The following is a 24,721-nucleotide window of genomic DNA, read 5'->3' on the forward strand; positions in this document are numbered from 1 at the left end:
TGTGGCTAGTTGATGTTCATATATTGTGGTGGCTGGTTTTTTTTGACTGTTTCTTCAATGAAGTGTTTGTTAGAGTTCTTGCAATGTGGTAAGGCATAGATCCACTAGCTTTATGATACTGTCCTTGCTGATGAAGTTGGTGGTGTTTGGTGTATGTGTTTTTGGGTCTTCTAATAATGTAGTCAGTGTTTCCTTGGCCAGGTTGATATTGAGGGATGTGAATAGAGCTTTTACATCAAAGGAGACCATTATTTCATCCTCCTCTTTCTCAGTGTCTTTGGTCTTCAGGAATTCTTGGGTGGAGTGGATGGAATGGCGTGAGTCTTCTACTAAGTGTTTTAGTTTTTGGTGTAGCTCCTTGGTTAATCTGTAAGTTGGTGTTCCAGGTAGCGAGACTATGCGCCTGAGGGGAGGGGATGGGGGCTCCTGGTTTGAGAATTTTGGGTAATCCTAGAAGTGTGGTGTGATGGATCTGTCTGGTTTCATTTTTTGGAAGTCGGTCTTATTTATTTCTCCAGGTTTCTGAGTGTTTTGAGTAGGGCTGCGATTCTGTTCTCTAGTTGTGGGGTCAGGTCTATTGCCACTTATTGGTCATTGTTGGTATCTGTAAGCAGTGCGTTCACTTCAATTCGTCCCTGATTTAAAATCACTGTGAAGCGTCCTTTGTCTGCAGTAGGATAACAATATTTTTCTTTTTTGAGTCCTTCTAGTGCTTTCCTTTTATATATTGTGTGTGTTTCCTTCTTGTTTCCTGCTTCTTGTTGGTGCGACTGTCTGTCTGACAGTTTGCTGGGTTTCTTCTGTGAGTTAATTGTCTTTGTGTTGTTTCTAATACCGCTAAGAAATCTTTCTTGTCCGTATCCTGGAAGTTGTAATTTAATCCTCTTACTAAACGGCTTTTTCAGTGTCTGTTAAGGGTTGGTCAGATAAGTTTCTTATCCATGCTTCTGTATTGTCTATATTGTTATTTTGTGTAAGTTTTTCTACTTTTTTCTGCAGGTCTAGTTTTTCATTTTCTGTGCTGTCACTGTCTAATGTCTATAGCTTGTTGTACTGTCTGTCCATTCATGGTCTGTTGCATTAGTAAAGTTTTTTTTGGCGTGGTGTTTCCTCATTGTATTTATGGAGTCTGTTGTAGGCATCATTAATCATTTCTCTCAGCATTCTGTGGCCGATTTGCTCTGCTATTCTTTTTGGCTAGTGGGGTGTTATGGGGAAGTTTGTATTTAAGACATTTAGGTAGTGCCTTTTCCCTAAGCATTCATGCAGGAAGTACAGCTGTTTGCGGGTGGCACTCTGTCAGATGGCATTGGTTTCCCATTTTCGGGCCAGTTTTAGCGTAACATTCCCATAGGTGTTAGCGAGTTTTGAGAGGATTTGTAGCTCTGGATGTAAGTGTGCTCGCTGAGCTGAAAGGTTAGTTTTCAGAAGTTTCATCACTATACTAGGTAACATCAGTGAGCCTCTCGTGAAGCACTGGTGGCATGGCCTGCTTTTTATTTGTGTCTTGGTTTCCTTGGGTTGGTGATGTCGTTTCCTGTTTTTTTTTCAGGGGATAGTAAATGGGATCCAAGTCAATGTGTTTGTTGATAAAATTCCAGTTGGAGTGCCATGCTTCCAGGAATTCTTGCATGTGTCTCTATTTGGCTTGTCCTGGGATGGATGTGTTGTCCCATCCTCCTCTGTATATAAGGATACTAGTGCGAGTGGGCCATGTCTTTTTGTGACTTGTTAATGTTCATGTATCCTGGTGGCTTGGATTGACTTGGGAGTCTATTTACCACCCCTGAGAAAAAGAATAGGAAATGACATTACTGATCTAAGAAAACCTAAACACTTTCTTAAAAAAAAAAGCAGGCCATACTACCAATGCTTCACCGGAGGCTTACTGATGATGATACCTAGTATGGTGACAAAACGTCTGAAAATGAACCTTCCAGCTCACTGAACAAACTTCCATCCATTTATAGACAATATTATGCATTAGACTTTTAAGACTGAAGAGTTGCAGTATTATTTATTTTTGTCGACTTATGTTCAACATGCATATTGGATGAGATTGAAATATGAACTAATGAAGGAATTTGACATTGCACTTTGTTTCAAATCTACGAATCCAAGTTGATTATAACAGCCAGTCAAAAAAATGTTTTGAAGTTTCTCCAATTTGTAGTTACAATAGTAAAATACACTTTCAGCTACACATACACTGCAGGATCTCAGGATCTGGGCTCAGTTGTCAATCCATTCGAAGTTGGCTGATCTTATTTGGGATAGAATGTGTTGTGCAATTAATCTCAACATTCCTATAGGTACAAGCTAATGAATCTTGTTTTTACCTCTGATTACTGTCCACTGTCTCCTGTTGGATAATTCAGTGATTGATAGAATTAACCATGACTGTAAACATATAAATACAAGTGGATTTTCTCAGTTACAGTTATTTAGCTAAACAAAAATCTGTTAAAAAAAATCATAAAGATCTTCACATCTGTCTCTTTATTTTTCAGCCCATGAAACAGAACTTGCTTGTTTTAAGAGAGAAGATTATGAAAAGTTCAAAAAGAACCCTGTAGTATTATGGTGATTTAACCAGAATGTGCCAAATCTTAAATAATTTTAATGAGTTTGAATATTATATTCTTCAGAATATGTTGAAACTTGTTCAAGAATCCAAAAGATGCCATGACATATAAATTTATTTCCTGTTAATGTTGACAGTAGAAATGTGCATTTTAATTTGGCTAGCCTAATAATCTCTTCCATGGTGTTTTGCCTTAGAAAAGATTGAGCTATAACTATGTACTTTCCCTGCAATTAATTAGAAAATTGGAATAGCCACTTGCTTATGATTGGTTACAGGTTAATTCTGAAAGATGCTGGAGACCACAGTCTTAGTTTAATGGAATTGAATAATGGAGTTGAAATCAGTCGCAGTTGTTGTCAAGTTCTGTTCATATTTTTTCAAATAAATGGAATTAAATTCAATGTAAATTTTAATGGTTGGGATTGAATAAAAGTGAAATGTTTATTAAATTGTCTCCAGCCCATTAAAAGTCCGTGAAAGGCACAGTTTGTTACACACCCTTGACGTTCCATAGCATTACTCAAAGGAAATACTTTATTCACTTAAAGTAAGTAAAGGTAGGAGTCACATTGATTCCTTACTTTCCCCACCAGAAACTCTTCTAATGTCCCTGCCTAGTGCCTGCGTGCATTCTCAGTCCCCCCCCCACCTCTAATTCCATGTTAAATCTATTCCTCTCCATAGGTGCTGCTCAACCTGTTGTGTTTCTCTAGTATTGTGTTTATTTCAGATTTCCAGCATCTGCAGTGTTTTGCTTTTATCCAGAATGTCACTAAATTGTGGAATGACCATAGACTACCCTCTGCAGTCAGTTTTGATATTGCAACTTGCTTACTCAAAATAATTTGGTGCAGTTATTGAGATAGTTTGACACTAACTTATTGACTGCATGACCAAGTTTGATTAGATTAGTTACAGGGGGGAAACAGGCCCTTCGGCCCAACAAGTCCACACCGACCTGCCGAAGCGCAATGCACCAAGACCCCATTCTCCTACATTTACCCCTTCACCTAACACTGTGGACAATTTAGCTCGGCCAATTCACCTAACCTGCACATTTTTGGACTGGAGCACCCGGAGGAAACCCATGCAGACACAGGGAGAATGTGCAAACTCCACAAAGTCAGTCATCTGAGACAGGAATTGAACTTGCGTCCCTGGCATTGAGAGGCAGCAGTGCTGACCACTGTGCTGTTTAATATGAACAACTTGGGTATTCCGCCTCCACCCCCCCCACCCCCACCCCATTGGAGGTGGAAGAGCTAAGTTAGCTTAGTTCTGCTTAACTGAACCTCGAAGTGTGAATATGTAAGACTTATCATAGAATGCAGTGGTTTTTTAATGTAGCACCTTTTGATTTGGGTCTTGTGATCTTATGGATTCACTGTGACAATGCACCAAGCTCATGTGTTTACAGCTATCTATTGTCTTGGTACTTGTCCTTCTGTACTATTGCATATACTGAACATTCTTATGAACAATTGAGTGACATTAAAAACTGCCACAATATTAACCCACTTAAAAACTATTCATCCTAATAAGTGGCATTTTAGATTACTACCCATGTAGGTAATGAATAAAATGTCAATAATTCTTTCTGTACATAACATTAAGAAAAATTAGAAATGCAGATAACTATTCTTTAACAAGCATGTCAGCTTTTATTTATAAAATACTCTAGAAATAGAATTAGTGCTTCAATTGAGAAAACTGCAAATTTTCAAAAAATAAATGAGATTCTGCAGAGGTAGTACTTAAACGACGCTAGTGTTCTCTGCGTGGTCATTTGAAAATTGGCTGGCATCACCATCCTCGCAGAACTTCACTTGACGATTAGCTTCCCAGCCACGTCTGATTCGTGTTAGTTTGCGATTGACAAAAGGAAGGAACAGGTATACTTTGGCCACAAGCACCATGCAAGGCACAATGAGAGCAATTGTAAAAGGAGGTGGCAGGTAGAATTTGTATTGGGCTGAATCGAAGGCTTTAGACCATCCAAATGTCAGTGTGTGTAGCGTGCTGATCACCAATGCAGCGCTTCCAAATCTTGACTGAAAAGCAATTAAGTTTCACTTGGTTAAAAGAATCTCATTCCAATTTTTACAAATGAATAAGTACATCATTTATCAAGCATGGACACTACTTTCTTTTGGTATGCACTTCTAATATTAGTAGCTTCATGCATACCTTTCTATTTAATGCTGGCATTACATTGTAAGTATTGTTTCACTTGCTGCATCATAATTCACCAATATACTTTTGTAATGTTGTAATCATTAATGTAATCACAGTGTATAGGATTATAGCTTTGTGCATGAATAGGCCCACAAAGTTTGACATAGACAATTGGATAATTAGTGACACTGACTGAGGGATAAATGGTAGTAGCTAGGGCACAGAACCACAATACTTAAAATTAGTACCAGAAAATAAGAACATAACCAGGCACAGGAGTAGGCAATTCAGCTTAGTATGTTCCACCATTTAATACAATTGTGGATGATGTAATCTCTGTCTGACCTCCACTTTCCTGCCTGCTTTTCATAACCTGTCACTAATTAAAATTCTATATCTCTTCAAATTTATTCAGTGTCCAGACATCTGCCACAGGCTGGGGTAGTGAATTCACAACCCTTTGAGAGAAGTAATTCCTCCTCATGGCTGTTCTGAATCTGCCACGGCATAATTTACATCCACTTAAAAAGGCAAATGGGACCTTGGTTTAAATGTTTCAGAGAGCATTCTTTTAGTATGACACTGAATTGTTAATTAAGATCATGTGTTCAAATTCTGGAACCCAGTTTTGACTGTTAGGAAGCTCACTTTTAAGAGACAAAGCTGAAAGCTTTCTGAATCCTTTATTTCTGATTCACTAGTAACATGTTATGTCATCCACTGATTCAACTATTAAAACAATCTAAAGTAGAAAAATACTGTCAAGGAGCAAACAAAATGCATCATTGCTTTGAGAAAAATTACCAATGATTGCACTTACCACAAATCTGGACATTGTTTATGTTCTAGCTAGTAAAGTTATAAACTGTAGTGAAATAATGATTCGCTAAATGGTTTGTGTTATAAATTTTCTGGTTTCTACAACAAAGATGGTTTTCTTTTCCTGTCCTTGTCAAAAGACAGTGAATTCAGAAATTCAATTAATGTTAATCAAATGCTGTCATACATGAAGGAAGTCAAAAGACTCAATTGTTCCACAACTGAATTTCTGCCAGAACTAGGAAATGAAACAAACAGGTGGTAATTGTTAGTAATGGAAAATGGAAGAATTACCAGTATGTAGTTTGTAAATTAGCAAAATTACACTCCACTTTCAAATAATAATAAAAGAATTAGTACCAATGTTTTACATTACAAATACCCAGTGATAGTTGCTGGTATCTTAACAAATGTCCAACATGACATTTTGTGGACAAATCTACACTAATCACAATGTGAGACAAAGTATATACGAAGAAATGTTGAATGCTTGTGAAAAAAAATGGCGAGAATCATAAGTGACTTTATATAGAAATTGGAATAGTCAGGTTGGCAATCTTATAAGATGAAGCTTTCATAGCAACTCAAAAGCATTCTTTGAGCAGCTGGTTTTGTAACCTAAATAAAGGCAACTATGTTGGTATGAAAAGGTGATCTAACTGAAGTAAAAACAGTATTCTAGGCAAGGGGCTAGATTAATAGAAAACACAGAAAAAAGGGAACATTTCAGAAGACTTAATAATAGTGCCTATTATCAAGAGATTCTAAAAGGATGACCAACCATTTATGGTTAACAATAGTTCTTAAGGAAAGTAATAAACTTGAGGAGAAAACATATTATTGCACAAAGATGACTGATAGGTCACATTATTGGCAGAAAAAGACTTGAGGGTCATTAGCAGGAAGAAATTAAAGTATAAAACATAGCAAAGGGGTTCTACAGGAAAAGTTTTATATTCAGGGAAAACAAAGTGAATATTGATCCTGTAAAGTGAATATAGTGGGTTAATAGTTGATAATAAGGAAATGGTGGTGGGAATTAAATGTGTTGCTTTTATCTTCACTATAGAGGGTATGAATAAATTCCAGGAATACTTGAAAATCTGGCACTGGAAGGGACCGTGGAACTTAGCAAATTTCTTGAGCTAAGTGCTGACAAATCTCCATATCCAGATGGAGTTCATCCTTAGGTTTTAAAAGAGGCTTTAAAATAAGGTAGTCGATGAGTTGGTGTTAGTTTTCCAGACAACATTAAGGTAGGTAGGAAAAGGATGTGTTTTGAAGAAGTCATAAGGAAGTTGCAGACAGATATTGATAGAGCAAGTGGGCTAAAACAAAACTGGCAGATGGTGTATAATAATGAGAAAAGAAGTTGGTGTTCAATTTGGCAGGAAACATTAATAATTAGCAGAGTATTACTTTTGTGGAGAATAACTGCAGAATTTCGAGGTACAGAGGTATTTAGATGCTCTAGTGTTAGGCTCAAAAATGATATATTCAAACCAGATCATGACACTGAACTACAGAAGTGCAAAAGTATTTTCCAGATATTTTTGAAGGCTGGAAAGTACTGAGGTTATTACAAAATGGTGATTCAGCACTTAACCTTACATTCAGAATAATATTAATTGCAAGGATACCAACCATCCTTATGTGGATCTTTTCAATCAGACCAGGTCCTTGAGATCAAAGCCCTGGATTTTCAGCATTGGACTGGGGTCTGTGGACTGATGCTGTGGAATCCAAGATAGAGCTACAAGTGCCAGCTGTCGCCCAGAATTACCAACAGTTAGAAGGCAATGAGACTCACTTGTTGAATATGTTTAAGGTAGATTAAGCTAATAGGTTTACTCAGTTTGCATAAATCAAAAACTGATAAAAGCTAATACATTTACTTGAAATCAAAATGCATTTGTCATCTTGTTTTGATCAGACCTTAAGGAACCCATTAAGTACTTTCGGCCGAACAATATATTTGGTGCAGGTGTCAATGTAATAAGCAGGTACAGCAAGTAATCAAGGCCCCAAGTGGAATGATCCACTTTAATATCAGAGGAATTGAACATAAATGTCACAGTTATACAGGGCATTACTGAGACAACATCTCAAACACTACATGTAGTTTTGGCCACCTGATTTAAGGAAGGATGTAGATGCATTGGAGGTCTTCAGAGGATATTCATTAGATTGATACCTGGACTGAGTGGGTTATCTGCTGGAGAAGATGGACAACTTTTATTTGCTTCCACTGGAGTGTATGACAACATCCTACAACATCCTAAGTGGTCTCAACAAAGTGAGCATGGAAAGGCTTTGTGGATCAACCCAGAATTGGGGAACACCTAAAATTAGGGGTTGCTCTTTTAGGGCAGAGAAGGGGAGAATTTCTTTTTCTCTTAGTGGGTTTCCTGACTTTGAAATTCTCTACCTGTGGAGATAGATACAATTGAATATCTTTAAAATAGGAGTGGATAAATTGCTAGACAGGGGAATCAAAGGTGATTGGCAGATGGGAATACAGAGTTTGAAACAAAACAGATCACACAATCTTATTGAATGGTGGAGCAGGCTTAAGCTGTGTAATATATTTCTACTATTTATGTTCACAATTAACTTCACTGATAAAATATGGAGTTAGTGGAAACTTTTTTTTAAATGAATCTATCTTACTTGAATGAAACTAAATTCTCTCCAGTTCAGAGAACCTGCCACTGATGGCAATGAGGTCACAGCAAGCAGTGAAAGCATGCCAATACCCAGAATTCCAAAGAAAAGATAAATTTCCATCCTCCACACTTCTTCCTCGACCCAAGCATTTTCTCTCTCATTTTTGACCTGTAAAAATAACAGAAAAAAAGCAAGTGTGCAAATATGGCATCGTATGCAAAGATCCTTTAGAACAATCCATTTTCTACCAAGCAGTTTGCAGGTTACTTAACACAACATTGTCATTGTTTAACACTTGATTATCCCATCTTTTATTTTTATTTTTAATCTTTATTCAGCTATCCTTCAGTTTCGGTGCAAGATCCACATCTAAACTGCCAATCCATATTTTTTTTCTTTGCAAAGGCTGATAGACTGACTTGCTGCATTCTTACAGCATTTACTTGATATGTCTCATGTCCTTTATGTTTGACTAGTTAATTATTTCAAAACACTTCATTCCATATGCCAAGTTTTTAGATGCAAGAGATTAGATTACTTACAGTGTGGAAACAGGCCCTTCGGCCCAACAAGTCCACACCGACCCGCCACCCACCCATTCCCCGACATTTACCCCTTCACCTAACACTACAGGCAATTTAGCGTGGCCAATTCACCTGACCTGCACATTTTTGGACTGTCAGAGGAAACCGGAGCACCCGGAGGAAACCCATGCAGACACGGGGAGAACGTGCAAACTCCACACAGTCAGTTGCCCGAGTCGGGAATTGAACCCGGGTCTCTGGCATTGTGAGGCAGCCGTGCTAACCATTGTGCCACCGTGCTGCCCTCCTGCTGTAATAAATAATATACTACGGTGATAGCAATATGTTGTTAGAACAGCTTATATGCCATCATTTTTTTAAAATTCTGAGACGAGGTCACTTGTACAAATTTTGGATTTTTAATTTTCCTGGAAAACTAGTCTCCTGGACTGTACACTATGCTTAATATGAAAGGATTGAATATATTTGTTTCAAATTTGGACTCCATCAACATAGACTCAGATTGTTGTTTCAGAAATACAGTGTGAATTTCATATTTAATACCAGTTTCTGTTACATTACTATTGTTTTGGATGCTTACAGTGCTAAACTTTTTGTTTTATTCTCAGTCATGGCCCTCAAACATTTCCACTCACTATATCAATTAAAAGAATAGAATGCTAAAATTATGGATCTTCAAAAATACAAATGATCATTTTTTAAGTAATGTAATTAGTCCACAGAACATGATTCACTAAGCTCCACACAATATTCCACCTTTCCTTGTTGCTTTTCTCAGCCACTTGGTAAAAGTGAAAGTTTACAAGTGAAGATTTATTAAATTAACACGCTATAAGTGTTAAGGATTATTCAAGTTTTCAATAACTGAACTTTGAGAAGTGAATTGTTATACTACTGGCAAACAACTATCAAGTTTTGATTTCAATTTATTTTTGATGCCAGAGACATGTACAGCAAACTTTTCCTTTAAACCGGCACCCTCGATAAGTCAGCAACAATTATATACCTGAAATATCAGAAGATTACTGTATTATTGTGATGCCCGAGTAGTCAGTTCAGGATGTGAGTGAGAAGACTCTCTGGTAAGTTTTACTTAAGTTATTTATGTTGTAAATAAAATATAACAGTGATGTGCATACCTGCTGCATTAATTTCTATTACTCTGTGTTTTTACATTAATTATGTGAACCTCTTGATCAACTGGAATATTTGATTAATTGGAACACTCCTGGTCAATAAAATAGTCTGCTGTACTTTTTTTTAACAAAGTATCACCTGACCTAACTGAGCCAAACTTTTGAAACCATCAATAACCAGACCTAGTCTAAACTGAAATGAATAGGTTACCAAAATGAATGAAACCAGCCACTTAGATCTATAATTCCTGTTTGATTTATCCAGAAAGATCTAAATCTCAAATCCTGGAGATGCAAGTCACCCTCTTATTAATTCAACAGTATTTCAGGCAGCAGATTTGGGAAGCACAGAGAGAAGAGAAAGATCTGTTGTTTGAGAAGAACTGAAAGCCTTGTACTCTTCTGGTTTTTCTTGGCCTCTCAAAACAGTGCCAAAGTGATGAAGTAAATTGGCGAAACATTAATTCACTTAGAATTCAAAAGGTATCTATAAATTTTGGCACAGCTCATGTTACGCAACATAAGTTGCTCAACTGTGATCTCCGTTTAAAACTGTACGCTTCCGCAGGAAGGGGTGGGTGTGGGTACAATTACAACATTTAAAAGGCTTTTGGGAAAGTACATGAATAGGAAAGATTTGGAGGGATATGGGCCAGGGCAGGCAGGAGGGACTAGTTTATTTTGGGATTATATTTGGCATAGACTGGTTGGACCGAAGGGTCTGTTTTGATGCTGTATGACTATGACTTAAGGACTTTTATTTAAGAGTCATACACACAGATTTATATAGCATGGAAACAGACCCCCTTTTGGTTCAACTCATCTGTGCCAACCAGACATCCCAATCTGACCTGGTTCCATTTGCCAACATTTGGCCCCTATCCCTCTAAACCATTCCTATTCATGTACCCATCCAGATGCCTTTAAATGTTGTAACTGTACCCACCTCCACCATCTCCTCTGGCAGCTCAGTCCATATATGCACCATGCTCTGTGTGAAAACGTTGTCCCTTAGGTCCCTCTTAAGTCTTTCTCCTCTCAACTTAAACCCAAGTCCTCTACCTTTGGACTTCCCCCTACACTAGGAAAAAGACATTGGCTATACACTCTATCCATGCCCCTCATGATTTTATAAACCTCTAAGATCACTCTCAGCCTCTGATGCTCCAGGCAAAAAAGCTTTCCATATACCTCAAACCCTCCAATCCTAGCAATGTCCTTGTAAATCTTTTCTGAACCCTTTCAATTTTAATAACATCTTTCCTGTTTAAACGGCCTATTCTTGATATTCATTTCGTATAAGACAGTTACCTCTTTTTAAAACATAGACCAGTGTTTATGTGTCTAGTGTTGCATTTTATTATTCGTCTCAGGGTTAGTAAGTAATAAAATTCTCTCAAGAAAATATTGCACTTTAACTTATTAAAACCTTGCGGTGTTTTAATTGAAGAATGATATATTTGCATGCTAAAAGGAATGTAAAATTTTTGTCACAACAAAATGAAATATTAAAGGAGGAGTGAAGCAACTCCCCTAAATTGTCAAAACATAAGAAAAATCTGCAAAGGTTAGATAGGCCATCAAGATCTACAGCTTTTGTTAATTTCCTTAATAAATTTTTATTAATGCCATAGATATTTTGATGGTACTTGATTTTTTTTCGTCCAATATGTTTTTAACAACTTAAACAATAGTACTAAACTCAAACAAATTATGATCACAAATATGATTGGCAGGTAGATCAGTCAAGAACAGATGTGTACAGTAAATGCAATAGTCTATTGTGGTTAATTATTAATTGAGGTAGTTGTTTCACAGGATAATAGCCACTATTAGTTTGTCTGTTGATTGGATTTTAAAAGTAAAATTAGCAAAGTACTCATACCCCAGGGATAACACCAAATTCTTTATTGAGTTACTGGATAGCTCAAAATTAGCAAATGAAATTTCTTAACATAAATCTTATTTAAATGTGCACTTAAATTTGCACTTATAAGCAGTACTTTGAGTGGTATTGCTTAATTAAAATTTCCTGAGAACTCCAAAAACTCATCTCTACCCACACACCTTCCCTCCAACCCCAAACTAGGAATAGTCTATTTTAAAGTTGCTTTGAACAAAATATCAATTTTATTTAAAAGTTAAGGGGAGAGAATGAGCCTAGATTGGCTAGATAAAATAGTCATTATTATTTTTTTAATGAAACCTGCCACTTGGTGGTGTGCTTGTTGCATCACCTTTAAAATTTTCCAACACTACATCAATTCACGTACCATATTTAAAATTATAATTCTTACCTGGTTAAAAGCCTCACTCAACAGCTTGTAACGTGCAGACCGGCGCATAGGGAGGCTGAGGCTATAGATTGCATGCAATGTAGCACAGAAAAAGCTCAACAGACCTAACTGTTTTCTTTGCTGAAGCCACTGATCTAACCAACGTGGAAAACGTTTGTACTTAGTGCCATTACGGAGCTGAAAGATGGCTGCTAGGACCCCTGGTAGGTAAACAAGGGACAGCATCACAAATGCAACACATGGCAGAGTGACATTAACAAGCTCAACTGGGATTTTATAAAACTTGTTCTGTCCTTTCACTACATATGGGTGAATAACACTTATGATGAAGTTATAGATATAAAAGCCAATAAATAAGCCTAGTGCAAGCAGAACAGGTGTTTTCCAGGCAGGAAAAAGGCGAAGTGGAAGATTCTCTATTTCTTTTGCAGTTGACAATGAGCCCATGTCCACAGGAATGAATCCCATATTTCGTGCCATTTCAGTCACTACACATTTAGCTTCCTGGCTGTCACTGCAGATCAGCACCTGTAGGAGAATAAGGCATGTTATTTTTCCAATTTAGTAATTCAGATCAGGAAAAGCTGCTTCCATGTAAAGTGGGAGAAATTCAGAACTATAGGGCACAGGTAAGTAAAGAAAGGGTTTCCCTATTTATCATAGAAACGAGGATGAATTTCTTTCCTGAGGATTGTTAATATTTGGAATTCCCTTCTGTAGAAAGCAATGGAGGCTGCATCATGAGTATGGTTAAAGGTGGAATTAAATAGATTTTGATTTACAAGGTAATTGCAGTTATTGAGAATAGGTAACAAAGGTAAGTTAAAACCAGCTAGGCAAGCCAGATGATGGCCTGGTGGTGTTATCACTGGATTGTTAAGCCAGGGGCTCAGGTCATGTGCTGGGGACCCAGGTGAAAATCCTGCCATAGTAGGTGGTGGAATGTATTGATCATGCAGCATTGCCCTTTGAGAAGGGCAGTGCTTGTCACTGGCCACTTGGGTGCTTTCCTTTCTTCCTGTTGGTGCAATATAAATAAAGGTTTATGTACTTATTGTTTTTCACTGTGTCTGACATCTGTGCACACGACATGGGTGCTGGGGGAAAAGTAAACACTACCACTGTCGGGTGGTAGTGTGGGGAGAAAATTTAAAAATAAATCAGGGAAAAAGAGAAAAAAAAAGAAAAAAAATTATAACCAGTTAGTACATCCATAATGTTATTCTATTGCTGAATATGCTTCAGGAGCTGCAAACCTACTACCACACTTTTTTCTTATGATCTCATGCTTCTCATGGTAGGATTGAGATACAGTATGCCTCCTGGAATTCATCTTTTTTAAAAAGGATGCTTTTGTGACAGGGTAACTGAGGAAATTTGTTAACGGAAAACAGGGTTTATGTATAAGGGTTAAGCAAGCATTTTTGTGCCAACAAGAATTGGGATTGTCTTATAGACCAGGGTGACTTATGAACAACAATCTACGATAAATCAAAGAAAGAATCATATTCTGCAGTTTTTACAACACAACAGCAAAACAAAAAATCATACACCAAGAGGAGCAAAGGACAAGGACAGAACCCAGAAAAGAGACAGCAAGAGAGCTAGATTCATTACAGTTGATTGGAATTGGTTCTTGCTGTGCTGCATTGACAGAAGCTACCTGTTTGGTGAGTCTCCAGTAAGTGGTTAGTCTTTTAAGTTTTAATAGTGTTCAAAGCCCTGGTAAGGTTAATAAAATCTGTAATGGGCAACACAAGTCAGTCAGTAATAAAATTAAATAATTAAAACTCATAAGGATGGTTGTTCAGGTGATGTGTCACAGCTGTAGCACATGGGAGCTCTTTGATACCATTGTGATCCAGAGCAAATGCCTACAATTAAGTAATTGAAGCCTGAGCATCTTCAGCTCAGAGTTTGCACTGGAGGCTGAACTACACAATGCGATGCATGTTGGGTGGGGGAAGAAAGTTACCTGGATTCTTTGTGCCATGAAGCTGTCACACTACTGAGTATAGAGTCTTCTGATTTGGTCAGCCAACGGTCTGAGATAGGAGGCTGTGGGTGAGGTGGATAGGGGGATTCAAAAGGCAACAGTGTAAGCCTCTGCAATTGACTTGAAGATTTGAAGTTCTGTCAGCTTGTTTGGATGACAGCGAAGAGAACTGGGTGAAAGTGTACTGAAAAAATAGACACTGTTCTCTGCAGTAAAGGGCAAGAGACCAGATGGCTGTGCTGCCTGTGAGGCTTTAGGCCATCCCAACGTTGGAATGAAACTTGCAGGTGGAGGATGTCAGAGTGACCTGGTGGTCATGGCCTGTCTAGGTACCAGCAGCATATATAGTACAAGGAAAGAGTTTCTGCTGGGAAAATATCATACATACAGTCACAGAAATATGGAGATGTACAGCACAGAAACAGACCCCTTCAGCCCAAGTCATCCATGATAACCAGATACCCTAAATTAATCTAATCCCATTTGCCAGCTTTTGGCCCATATCCCTCTAAACCCTTCCTATTCACATACTCATCCAGATGCCTTTTAAATGTCACAATTATACCAGTCTCCACCACTTCCTCTAGCAGCTCATTCCATACACTCACCACTATCTGTGTGAAAAAGTTGCCCTTTAGGGCTCTTTTAAATCTTTCCCTTCTCACCTTAAACCTACACCCTCTAGTTTTCAGACTCTCTCATTCTCGGGAAAAGGCCTCGGTTATTTACCCCATCCATGCCCCTCATGATTTTATAAACCTCTATCAGGTCTTCCTTCAGCCTCCAAAGCTCCAGGGAAATAGCTATTTTCTCCCTTTAGCTCAAACTCTCCTACCCTGGCAACCGAACCCTTTCATGTTTCGCAACATCCTTCCTATAACAGGGAGACTAGAATTGCATACAGGATTCCAGTAGTGGCCTAACCAGTGTCCTGTACATCCAGCTCATGACCTTCGAATTCCTGTACTCAATGCACTAAACAAGAAAGGCAAGCATATCAAAAATGCCTTCTTCACTATCCTATCTACCTGTGACTACAGGAGCATGGAACCAAATAAAGAACCTCAAAGTTTATAATCTCTGGATTACCACGAGCCAGGCGCAAATTGACATAGGGTGTATAAGAGAGGTTGATATTTGGCTCGAAGACTGGTCTGGTTCATGGACCTCTGGCACCAATACTGGGGAAAATGGGCTCTGTGCTGCTGGAACAGTCTACCACCTGAACAGTGCTGGGGTGAGTGTTTATGTGAAAAATGACAACAGGGAAATAACAGAGGGTTTTAAACAAAATAAAGGGACACAGATCGAATATGGAAAGATGTAGTACATCACAGACTAGAGACAAGATAAGAAAGGAAAATAGCTAATAATGAATATGAGGACATAATTCTCTGCCCAAGGAAACAGTACAGGCAGCTAAATTAAATATTTTCGAGACACAGTTGGATGGGTTTTGCATGGTAGGGGAATTAAGGGTTATGGGGATAATACAGGTAGGAGGAGCTGGCACAATGGATAGATCAGCCATGAATAGCGAAGCAGGCTCGATGGGCCAAATCGCTTACTCCTGCTTCTATTACAATGAATCTGACAGAGAACATGGGAAGAGGTAGGGAGAAAATACCTCAGAATAAACCAACATATATCAAGATTAGATGTTACAAAGATAACAAAAACCAAAACTAGGGGCACTGTACTTGAATTGTAGCATTCACAAAAATAGCGCACATTACAGTAAATAAATACAAATCTGACAACCATGATGGAGAGATGGCTGACGGATGACATGGATCACACCTTGAATATTGGGTATGACATTCAGGTGAAATAGGATGCTAAATAAAACTGGAGGGGTTGCACTGCTAATAATGGATGCCATTTCTGCAACAGTTAGAGATGATCTTTGGTCGGGGGAATAGGATGTAGATCCAGTTTGGATAGAAATAAGTAATTGAGAGCTGCCAGTGGGAGTAGTCTATGGACCTCCCTGTAGAACTGTAAAAGGACAATGTGGGAAAAACTATGCAAGAAAAAATATTAATTGTTTGTGATCAAGTGCAGTCAATAATCATAGGTAAATTTAATCTACATATAAACTGGAAAACTCAGATTTTTATAGGAAGAGCTTGAACAAGGAGTTCACAATACTTTCAAAATGGTTTTGTAGAGCAGAACATTTTAGAACCAGAGAGCAGATTGCATTTGATTTGGTATGGTAAAACATGACAGAATTAATTAATTATCTTAGTTAAGACATCCCTTGGGAGCACCCACCACAATATGATTGAATATTATATCCAGTTTGAAAGATCTAGGACTAAAATCGAAATAAGGGCAATGCTGGCATGAAACCTGAGCTTACGAAGGTAGGAGATGGATCAATAGAGACATAATGGCAAATATTTCAGGATACTCAATAATTATATTCCCATTATAAAGAACACTCTTGATCAAGGACCCACCTGTCATTTCTGTCATTGACTAAAGAAATTAAGGCAAGTATCAAGTTCGAAGAAAAGCACATAACCACACAAAGATGAGTGGCAGATTAGATGTGCAGTCAGAATACTAAGAATGACAGAGAATGATCGAATGATCGGGAGAAATAAATTAGAATGAGCGGAAGCCAGCTGGCAATCTAAAAACAGGCAAAAGTTTCTTCAGTTATTTGAAAAGGAAAAAAAGAGAAAGTGAGCATTGGTCTGTTACAGAGCAAAAATGAGGAGTTAATATTCAATAACAAATGATGGATGAAATGAACAAATACTTTGCTTTTGACTTCACTACAGTGAATACAAAAGCATTCCAGGTATAGTTGTAAATCAGGAGATGGCAGGGAGAGAGGAACTTAGAAACATTATAATCACAAGAGAAATGGTACTCAAAACTGGACGAAGCTGCAGGTTGACAAGTCTTCAGGTGCAGATAGATTCCAGTCCAGGGTCTAAAAACATGTTGCTGATGAGGTAGTCGAGACTTTTGTGTTAACTTTGCAAAATGTACCAGATTCAGAAAAGGTTCCATCAGACTGGATGGAAATACACCCTCCCTATTCAAGAAGGGAGGGAGGCAGGAAACAGGATAATATAGCCAGTTAGCTTGTGTCTGCTGTGGGCAAAATGTTAGAATTGATCATCGAAGACATTACAGCACTTGGAAAAACTCCATGTAATTGGGAAAGAGTAATAGGAAAATCATGTTTAACTATTGTATTGGAGCTATTTGAAGGATTAAGATGCGTGTGGATAGACAGAACTTGCAGACATGCTAAGATTTCCAGAAGGTATTTGACAACGTGCCACATTAAAGATTATTGGAAAACAAAAACTCATGGTGTGAGGATAACATATTAGCATGGATAGAGATTAGGTGATTAGCACAAACAGAGATTATGCACAAATGGGTCTTTGAGTGGCAGGATGTTTGACAAATTAAGTCCTACAGGGTTCTGTGCTGGGGCCTCAACCTTTTACAATTTCTGTTAATGATTAAGAGGAGGGGAGAGAAGATATGGTGGCTAAGGTCACAGTCTTCATTATGATAGGTGGTAAGTATTTAGTGAAGGCGACAAAGGGAAGTTGTAGTCAGATAGACAGTTTGATTGGGTGAGCAAAATAAACAGGCTTTGGAGTATAATGTTGGAAAATGTGGTGGTCTTCATTTTAGCCGGAAGAGCGAAAAAGCAGAGTCTTACTCAAAAGGACAAGCGTGGAATTCCGAGGTGCAGAGGGATTTAGATATCCTAGCACAGCACATAATCAAAGCAGATAATGGTATGTTATAATTTATTCAAGAGGAATGGAGAAAAGTAGCAAAGTTGCAATGCTTCACTTGTTAAGCACATTGGTGAGACCACATCTTGAGAACTATGTACAGTTTTGGTCTCCTTATTTAATGAAGGAAATTTAACAAATGCACTGAGGGTGTTTCATAGGAGGTTTACCAGATTGATACCCAAAAATCAGCAGGTTCTTTTGAGTAAAAATTGAACAGATTGGGCTTGGTCCACTTGAATTTAGAGAAGTGAGGGGTGACTTGATGAAGAGAATGGTCTCAGCAAGGCGGGTGTAGAAAGGCTGTTTCCTCTTGTGAGTGATTCCACAACTTGGGGGCATTATTTCAAAGTCTGTAATCGCCATTTCAGGATAGAGATGAGAGGAGAATTTATATGACTTTAGAAGTCTCTGCCTCAGTAGATGGTGGAATCAGGGTCACTGAATATTTTTAAGACAGCGGTACATAGATTTTCATTAGTACAGGACTTTAAAAATAATGGGGGAGATGGAATTTAAAAACAAACAGATGAGCCATGATCTTTGAGTTCTGAAGCAGGCTAGAGGGGATAAATGCTCTATTCCTATTTTGTATGTTTGTAAATTACTTAGAAATAAGTTGTACGATGATATTCCCTCTGCAGAAATCATACACCATTGACAAAGAAGGAATTGCTTTGCACCATTTATTTCTGTGATACCTACCTGTTTATTCCCATCTCTTGCTCCAAATTGTAAAGCCCAGGCTGAGATGACATTAAATGCTTTCACAATTGTGCATTCTGGGAACAAAGAGGCAAGGTGTTCAGCATTTGATTCCTCATACACATTTATTTCCATGTTGTTACTGACATCCACCAAAATCTTCCCAGTCAGTACATCTTTAAGATCACTCAATGTGCTGTAATGTTCATGGTTCACTGCTACAAAGATGATGTTGACCTTGCCGACGGCTTCCCGTTGACTGGTAACTTCATTCACAGTTGGAAACAAAGCTGCAGTGCGTTTAGGATGTCGGCTTCCTACAACTACACCGTAACCAGAACATGCCAGTCGTGCAGCCAATGAGCGAGCAAAGTCTCCAGTTCCCAGAATGCCAACATCAATTTTCTGGAGGTCACAATGATGAATTTCACTCTCGTTTCCCAAAAGTGGTTTAATCATTTCTTTTTTAGCCATTTTTTGCATCTGAAAGAGAGGGAGAATTATTATTTTCTATGGACAATCCACCATTGCTGTAAAGCAAAATTAATTCCCATTACCTTATGATGGGCATATTCATAACACTTTCTGTTGGTTAAAAAGTTTAGTCAGCTTAACTCAGACCAACAAATTAGCAACGACAAACAAGACCAGAGACCAAAAAGGGGATTTACAGATGGAGGCAGGGGGAATGGCTGAGGCATTAAATGAATACTTCACATGTATGTTTACACAAGAGGATGCTGCTGCCCAGGCCATTGTCACAAGAGGAAGAAGTGTCAGTAGAAGGATCAAAAAGGAAGTGGTCTTGGCTAGATTGTTGTCATTTACAGTTAACAAGACATCAAGACCAGGTAAGATGGATGCAAGGATTTTGAAGGTAGTGGGGAAAAAATTACACAGACAATGGCCATAATACTTCAGTCTTCCCTGGACATTACAAAACAGAAGATTTCAGGTTAATCCCAGCAATTTTAGACCAGTTTGTTTAAATTTGGTGGTGAAGAGACTTTTAGAAACAATTATTCATGGTAAAATCAGTCACACAGAAAACAGGTGAGAAGAGTCAGCATGGATTTCTGAAGTGGAAACTATGTTTAACTAATTTAGAGTCACAGAGATGTTCAGCAAGGAAACAGACCCTTTGGTCCAACTCATGGATGACAGCCACATATCCTAAATTAATCTAGTCCCATGTGTCAACATATGGCCATTACCCTCTAAATCCTTCCTATTCATATTCCCGTCTAGATGTCTTTTAAATGTTGTAATTTCGCCAGTCTCCACCACTTCCTCTGGCAGCTCATTTCATACATGCACCACCCTCTGCCTGAAAAGATGCCCCTTAGAACTCTTTTATGTCTTTCCCCTCTCACCCTAAACCCATGCCCTCTTGTTCTGGATGCCCCAACCCGGAGAAAAGACATTGTCCATTCACCCGATCAATGTCCCTCATTTTATAAACCTTTTTAAGGTCAACTCTCAGCCTCTTGTAACAGAAAGGATGGAGGAGGCAACACTTCTAATATGGTATACATGGGTTTCCAGAAGGCATTTAATAGACTGCTTCACAACAGACCTGTGAGGTAAGTTGTAGATCATGGTATCAAAGTGACATTGACAAATGTGAATATAAAAGTGGATAAGTGATGGAAAACAGAGTAATGGTCAATGGATAATCTTTTTGTACAGGTCACTTCTACCCCAAAAGAGATTCCAATGATTCAAAAATATGAATCCTTCTCCCATACATTGGCTCCTCAGCCATGCATTCATCTGCTCTGTCCTCCTATTCCTACCCTCACTAGCTCGTAGCACTGGGAGTAATTTAGATATTACTACTCTTGAGGACCTCCTTTTTAAATTCCTGCCTAACTCTCTATATTCTCCCTTTAGAATCTCAACCTTTTCCCTTCCTATGGCGTTGGTTCCCAAGAGTAAAGTGACATCCTGTTGGGCCCTCTTCACCCTTGAGAACATTCTGCACCCTCTCTGAGACATCCTTAATCCTGGCAACAGAGAGGCAATGCACCATTCTGATTTGTTGCTGCTGGCCACAGAAACATCTGACTGTGCCTCGGACTCGAGAGTCCCCTAACTACAATCAATCAATCTCTTGGAAGCCAAAGTACCCCTCATTGCATCAAAGCCAGTCTCAATACCAGAAACTTGGCTGTTCATGCTACATTCTCCTGTGAATCCATCACCTCCTACATTTTCTAAACAGCATACTTGTTTGAAATGGGGATAGCCACAGAAGACTGCTGCACTACCTGCCTACCTCTTACTTTTTCTGGAGTTAACCCATCTATGTGACTGTATCTGTGACTTTTCTCCCTTCCCATAATTGCCATCCATCAAACCCCCTTGTTCTTGTAAATTCCTCATTGCCTCCACTGGGAGCACTCCAAACGATCCATTCAATCTGATAGGATTCACAACCAACAGTATTTATTACAGATCTAATCCTCTGTAACACAAACGCTACCTAATCTCCCACATCCGACAAGGAGATGGGGAAGATACTAAAAGAGTATCTTGCATCAGTGGTAAAGGACATGGAAGATATAGATTGTAGGGAAATATATGGTAACATTTTGAAAAATGTCCATATAACAGAGGAGGATGTGCTGGATGTCTTGAAACACATAACAGCGAATAAATCCACAGGACTTGATCAGGTGTTACCCTATAACTCTGTGGGAAGCGAGGGAAGTGATTGCTGGGCCTCTTGTTGAGGTATTTGTATCATCAATAGTCAGAGGTGAGGTCAGAGAAGACTGGAGTTTGGCTAATGTGGTACCAATATTTAAGAAAGGTGGTAAGGAAAAGCCAGGGAACTATAGACCAGTGAGCCTGACATTGGTGGTGGGCAAGTTGTTGGAGGGAATCTTGAGGGACAGAATGTACATGTATTTGGAAAGGCAAAGACTGATTAGGGAGAGTCAACATGGCTTTGTGCGTGGGAAATCATGTCTCACAAACTTGATTGAGTTTCTTGAAGTAGTAACCAAGAGAATTGATGAGGGCAGAGCGGTAGACGTGATCTATACGGACTTCAGTAAGGTGGTCGAAAAGGTTCCCCATGAGAGACTGGTTAGCAAGATTAGATCTCATGGAATACAGGGAGAACTAACCATTTGGATACAGAACTGCTCAAAGGTAGAAGATGGAGAGTTGTTTTTCAGACTGGAGGCCTGTGACCAGTGGAGTGTCACAAGGATCGGTCCTGGGTCCACGACTTTTCGTCATTCATATAAATGATTTGGAGGTGAGCTTAAGAGGTAGAGTAAGTTTGTAGATGACACCAAAATTGGAGGTGTAGTGGAAAAAGAAGTTTACCTCAGATTACAACGGGATCTTAATTAGATGGGCCAATGGGCTGAGACGTGGCAGATGGAGTTTAATTTAGATAAATACGTGGTGCTGCATTTTGGGAAAGCAAATCATGGCAGAGCTTATACACTTGATAGTAAGGGCCAAAAGGTGTATTGCTGAACAAAGAGACTTTGGAGTACAGGTTCATAGCTTCTTGAAAGCAGAGTTCAGGTAGATAGTATGGTGAAGAAGGCATTTGGTATGCTTTCCTCTATTGGTCAGAGTATTGAGTATAGGATTTGGGAGGTCATGTTGCGGCTGTACAGGACATTGGTTAGGCCACTTTTGAAATATTGTGTGCAATTCTGGTGTCCTTTCTATCAGAAAAATGTTGTGAAACTTGAAAGGGTTCAGAAAAGATTTACAAGGATGTTGCCAAGATTGGAGAATTTGAGCTATAGGGAGAGGTTGAATAGGCTGGAGCTGTTTTCCCTGGAGTGTCAGAGGCTGAGGGGGGATCTTATAAAGGTTTATAAAACCATGGATACGATAAATGGACAAAGTCTCTTCCCTGGGGTGGGGGAGTCCAGAACTAGAGGGCATAGGTTTAGGGGGAGATGGGAAGGATATAAAAGAGACCTAAGGGCAACACTTTCATGTTGAGGGTGGTGCATGTGTGGAATGGGCTGCCAGAGGAAGTGGTGGAGGCTGGTACAATTGCAGCATTTAAAAGGCATCTGAATGAGTATATGAATAAGAAGGGTTTGGAGGGAAATGGGCTGAGTGCTGGCAGGTGGGACTAGATTGGGTTGGGATATCTGGTCAGCATGGACGAGTTGGACCAAAGGGTCTGTTTCTGTGCTGTACATCTCAATGACTCTATGTCAATTTTTTTGGGCTGGAGAATGGTTTGTAGTGAAGTTCCCAAGGGATTGGAACCCTTGCTTTTCATTTTGTATATTGACAATCTGATTCTTGGTGGGCAGGGGACAATTTCCAAGTGTGCAGATGACTTCAAACTTGAAAACAAAACTATGAAAAGGTCAGTGTGGAACTCCAAAAGACCACTGACATGTTGGTTAAGTGGCTGGATAGCTGGCCGTGAGGTTCAATGCAGAGAAGTGAGTGTGATGCACTTTGGTCAAAGAACATTGAAAACGATATAATATTGGGGGTACGATTCAAAAGGGGATGCAAGAGGAGATGGACCTGAGTGTGTGTGTGTGTGTGTGTGTATATACAGTTGTCAAAACAGGGGGAGAGAGCAGTTAATAAAACAGTGCACTTGGCTTTTATTAATATAAGGGTATAGAGTACAAGAGTAGCATTTGAAAGTGATGCACGAATTGGCTACTTTAGTTTAGATTTACCTACGGCCAACTTTAACAAGATGGGACAGAGACTGTCCACAGTAAACTGAGAAAATCTGCTAATGGATACAACAACTGAAGAACAGTGGAGGATGTTTAATGAAACATTTAAGCACAATACAAATCCAGTTTATAGCCGAAAGGGAAAAGCACCACTTCACAGACATTAAAAACAATGATGAACAATTAAAGAGGTCAGAGCCTGCATAAAACTGAAAGGAAGAGCTTATAAAAATGTGAAGAACAGCACAGATCCAGCTGACTGGGAAAAAATACAAAAACCAGCAGAGGGCCACAAAGCAATTTATATGGCTTACTAAAAGGGATTATGAAAGGAAACTTACCAGGGTCATCAAAAATCGGTAAGAAAAGTTTTATAGTTACATAGGCAAGTGGGTTATGTAGCAAATGGGTGAAGATATCAGGGATAGTGACCACGAGTTGGTTAGATTTAGTAAAATTATGGAAAAGGACAGAGATAAAATCAGCAGTAATTCTTTTTAAACAAGGGGCAGGGTGCGGCAGAAGTTTGATTTGCAGGCTAATTTTCCAAAACTGACAAGTGATTTGGCTGAGGACAGGACTACTAAAAGGATAAATCAGTGGTAAAGCAATGGGAGGCACTAGAAAATTGAGATGCTTAGGACACAAAACAGACATATACCCTCCAAACATATAGTGCTGCCAAATCTAGACCTCCATGTTTGTCTAGAAAAATACATGGGAAGATTAAACAGAAAATGAAAGCTGATGATAGTCACAAGAAACTCAACCCTGCAGATAGCCTACAGTAGTGTAGAAGGTATAGCAATCAGGTTTAATAAAAAAAAATTAAAGAGAGGACATGAAAAAATATCAACAAGATAAAGAAAAACCCAAAGATGTTTTACCAGTATATACAGAGCAAAAGGACAGTAAAGGAAAATGTGGGACCTATGAGAATGAAGGAAAGAAATATTGTAAAGATGCAAAGGATATGAGAAGAATTTTAAATGACATTTTGTCTCCATGTTCATAATGGGAAAGATTGATTTGGATTTATTAATCCAAAGAGGAGCCATGTGAAGTATCAACTAAATTATCATAACAAGAAGCAAGTGTTAGAGGAGTTGGAATCCTTGAAAGTGGATAAGTCATGGATTGGATGGACTGTTCCCTAGAATGTTGAAGGTGGTCAGGGAGGAAATAGCTGACCTACTTTGGTGGTACAAATTTTTAGAATCAATACTGAGAGATAGGATAAAATGTCTCTTAGAAAGGGAGGGGCAAAGCTACAGAGGGATGTGAAAACAAGGATAAGTGTTTTAAAATTGAAGCACTGATGGACTGAGAA

The 24,721-nt window shown here is 38.7% G+C and overlaps 2 protein-coding genes and 1 long non-coding RNA gene across 9 annotated transcripts in view; 2 read left to right on the forward strand and 1 right to left on the reverse strand.

Annotated features, from left to right (window-relative positions):
* c10h2orf76 (chromosome 10 C2orf76 homolog) overlaps positions 1–3,036 on the forward strand; it is a 29,114-nt gene extending 26,078 nt beyond the window's left edge. For all 5 annotated transcript variants that reach the window (XM_072579613.1, XM_072579612.1, XM_072579609.1 and 2 more), the window contains one exon: positions 2,511–3,036. In XM_072579613.1, the coding sequence (XP_072435714.1) occupies positions 2,511–2,587 (77 nt within the window). In that variant the 3' untranslated portion in view covers positions 2,588–3,036. The remainder of the gene's footprint in view (positions 1–2,510) is intronic.
* Positions 3,037–4,223: 1,187 nt separating this feature from the next.
* steap3 (STEAP family member 3, metalloreductase) overlaps positions 4,224–24,721 on the reverse strand; it is a 39,123-nt gene continuing 18,625 nt past the window's right edge. For all 3 annotated transcript variants that reach the window (XM_072579606.1, XM_072579607.1, XM_072579608.1), the window contains exons 2-5: positions 18,704–19,186; positions 12,227–12,754; positions 8,252–8,416; positions 4,224–4,638 (exon numbers count right to left, since the gene is read on the reverse strand). In XM_072579606.1, coding sequence (XP_072435707.1) covers positions 4,342–4,638; positions 8,252–8,416; positions 12,227–12,754; positions 18,704–19,186 — 1,473 coding nt within the window. In that variant the 3' untranslated portion in view covers positions 4,224–4,341. The remainder of the gene's footprint in view (positions 4,639–8,251; positions 8,417–12,226; positions 12,755–18,703; positions 19,187–24,721) is intronic.
* LOC140482326 (uncharacterized) overlaps positions 8,412–24,721 on the forward strand; it is a 67,531-nt gene continuing 51,221 nt past the window's right edge. Inside the window, exon 1 of the long non-coding RNA XR_011961705.1 lies at positions 8,412–9,875. This is a non-coding gene — a long non-coding RNA (uncharacterized lncRNA). The remainder of the gene's footprint in view (positions 9,876–24,721) is intronic.

Source organism: Chiloscyllium punctatum, chromosome 10 (genome assembly GCF_047496795.1).
Source record: "Chiloscyllium punctatum isolate Juve2018m chromosome 10, sChiPun1.3, whole genome shotgun sequence".
Classification (NCBI taxonomy): domain Eukaryota; kingdom Metazoa; phylum Chordata; class Chondrichthyes; order Orectolobiformes; family Hemiscylliidae; genus Chiloscyllium; species Chiloscyllium punctatum.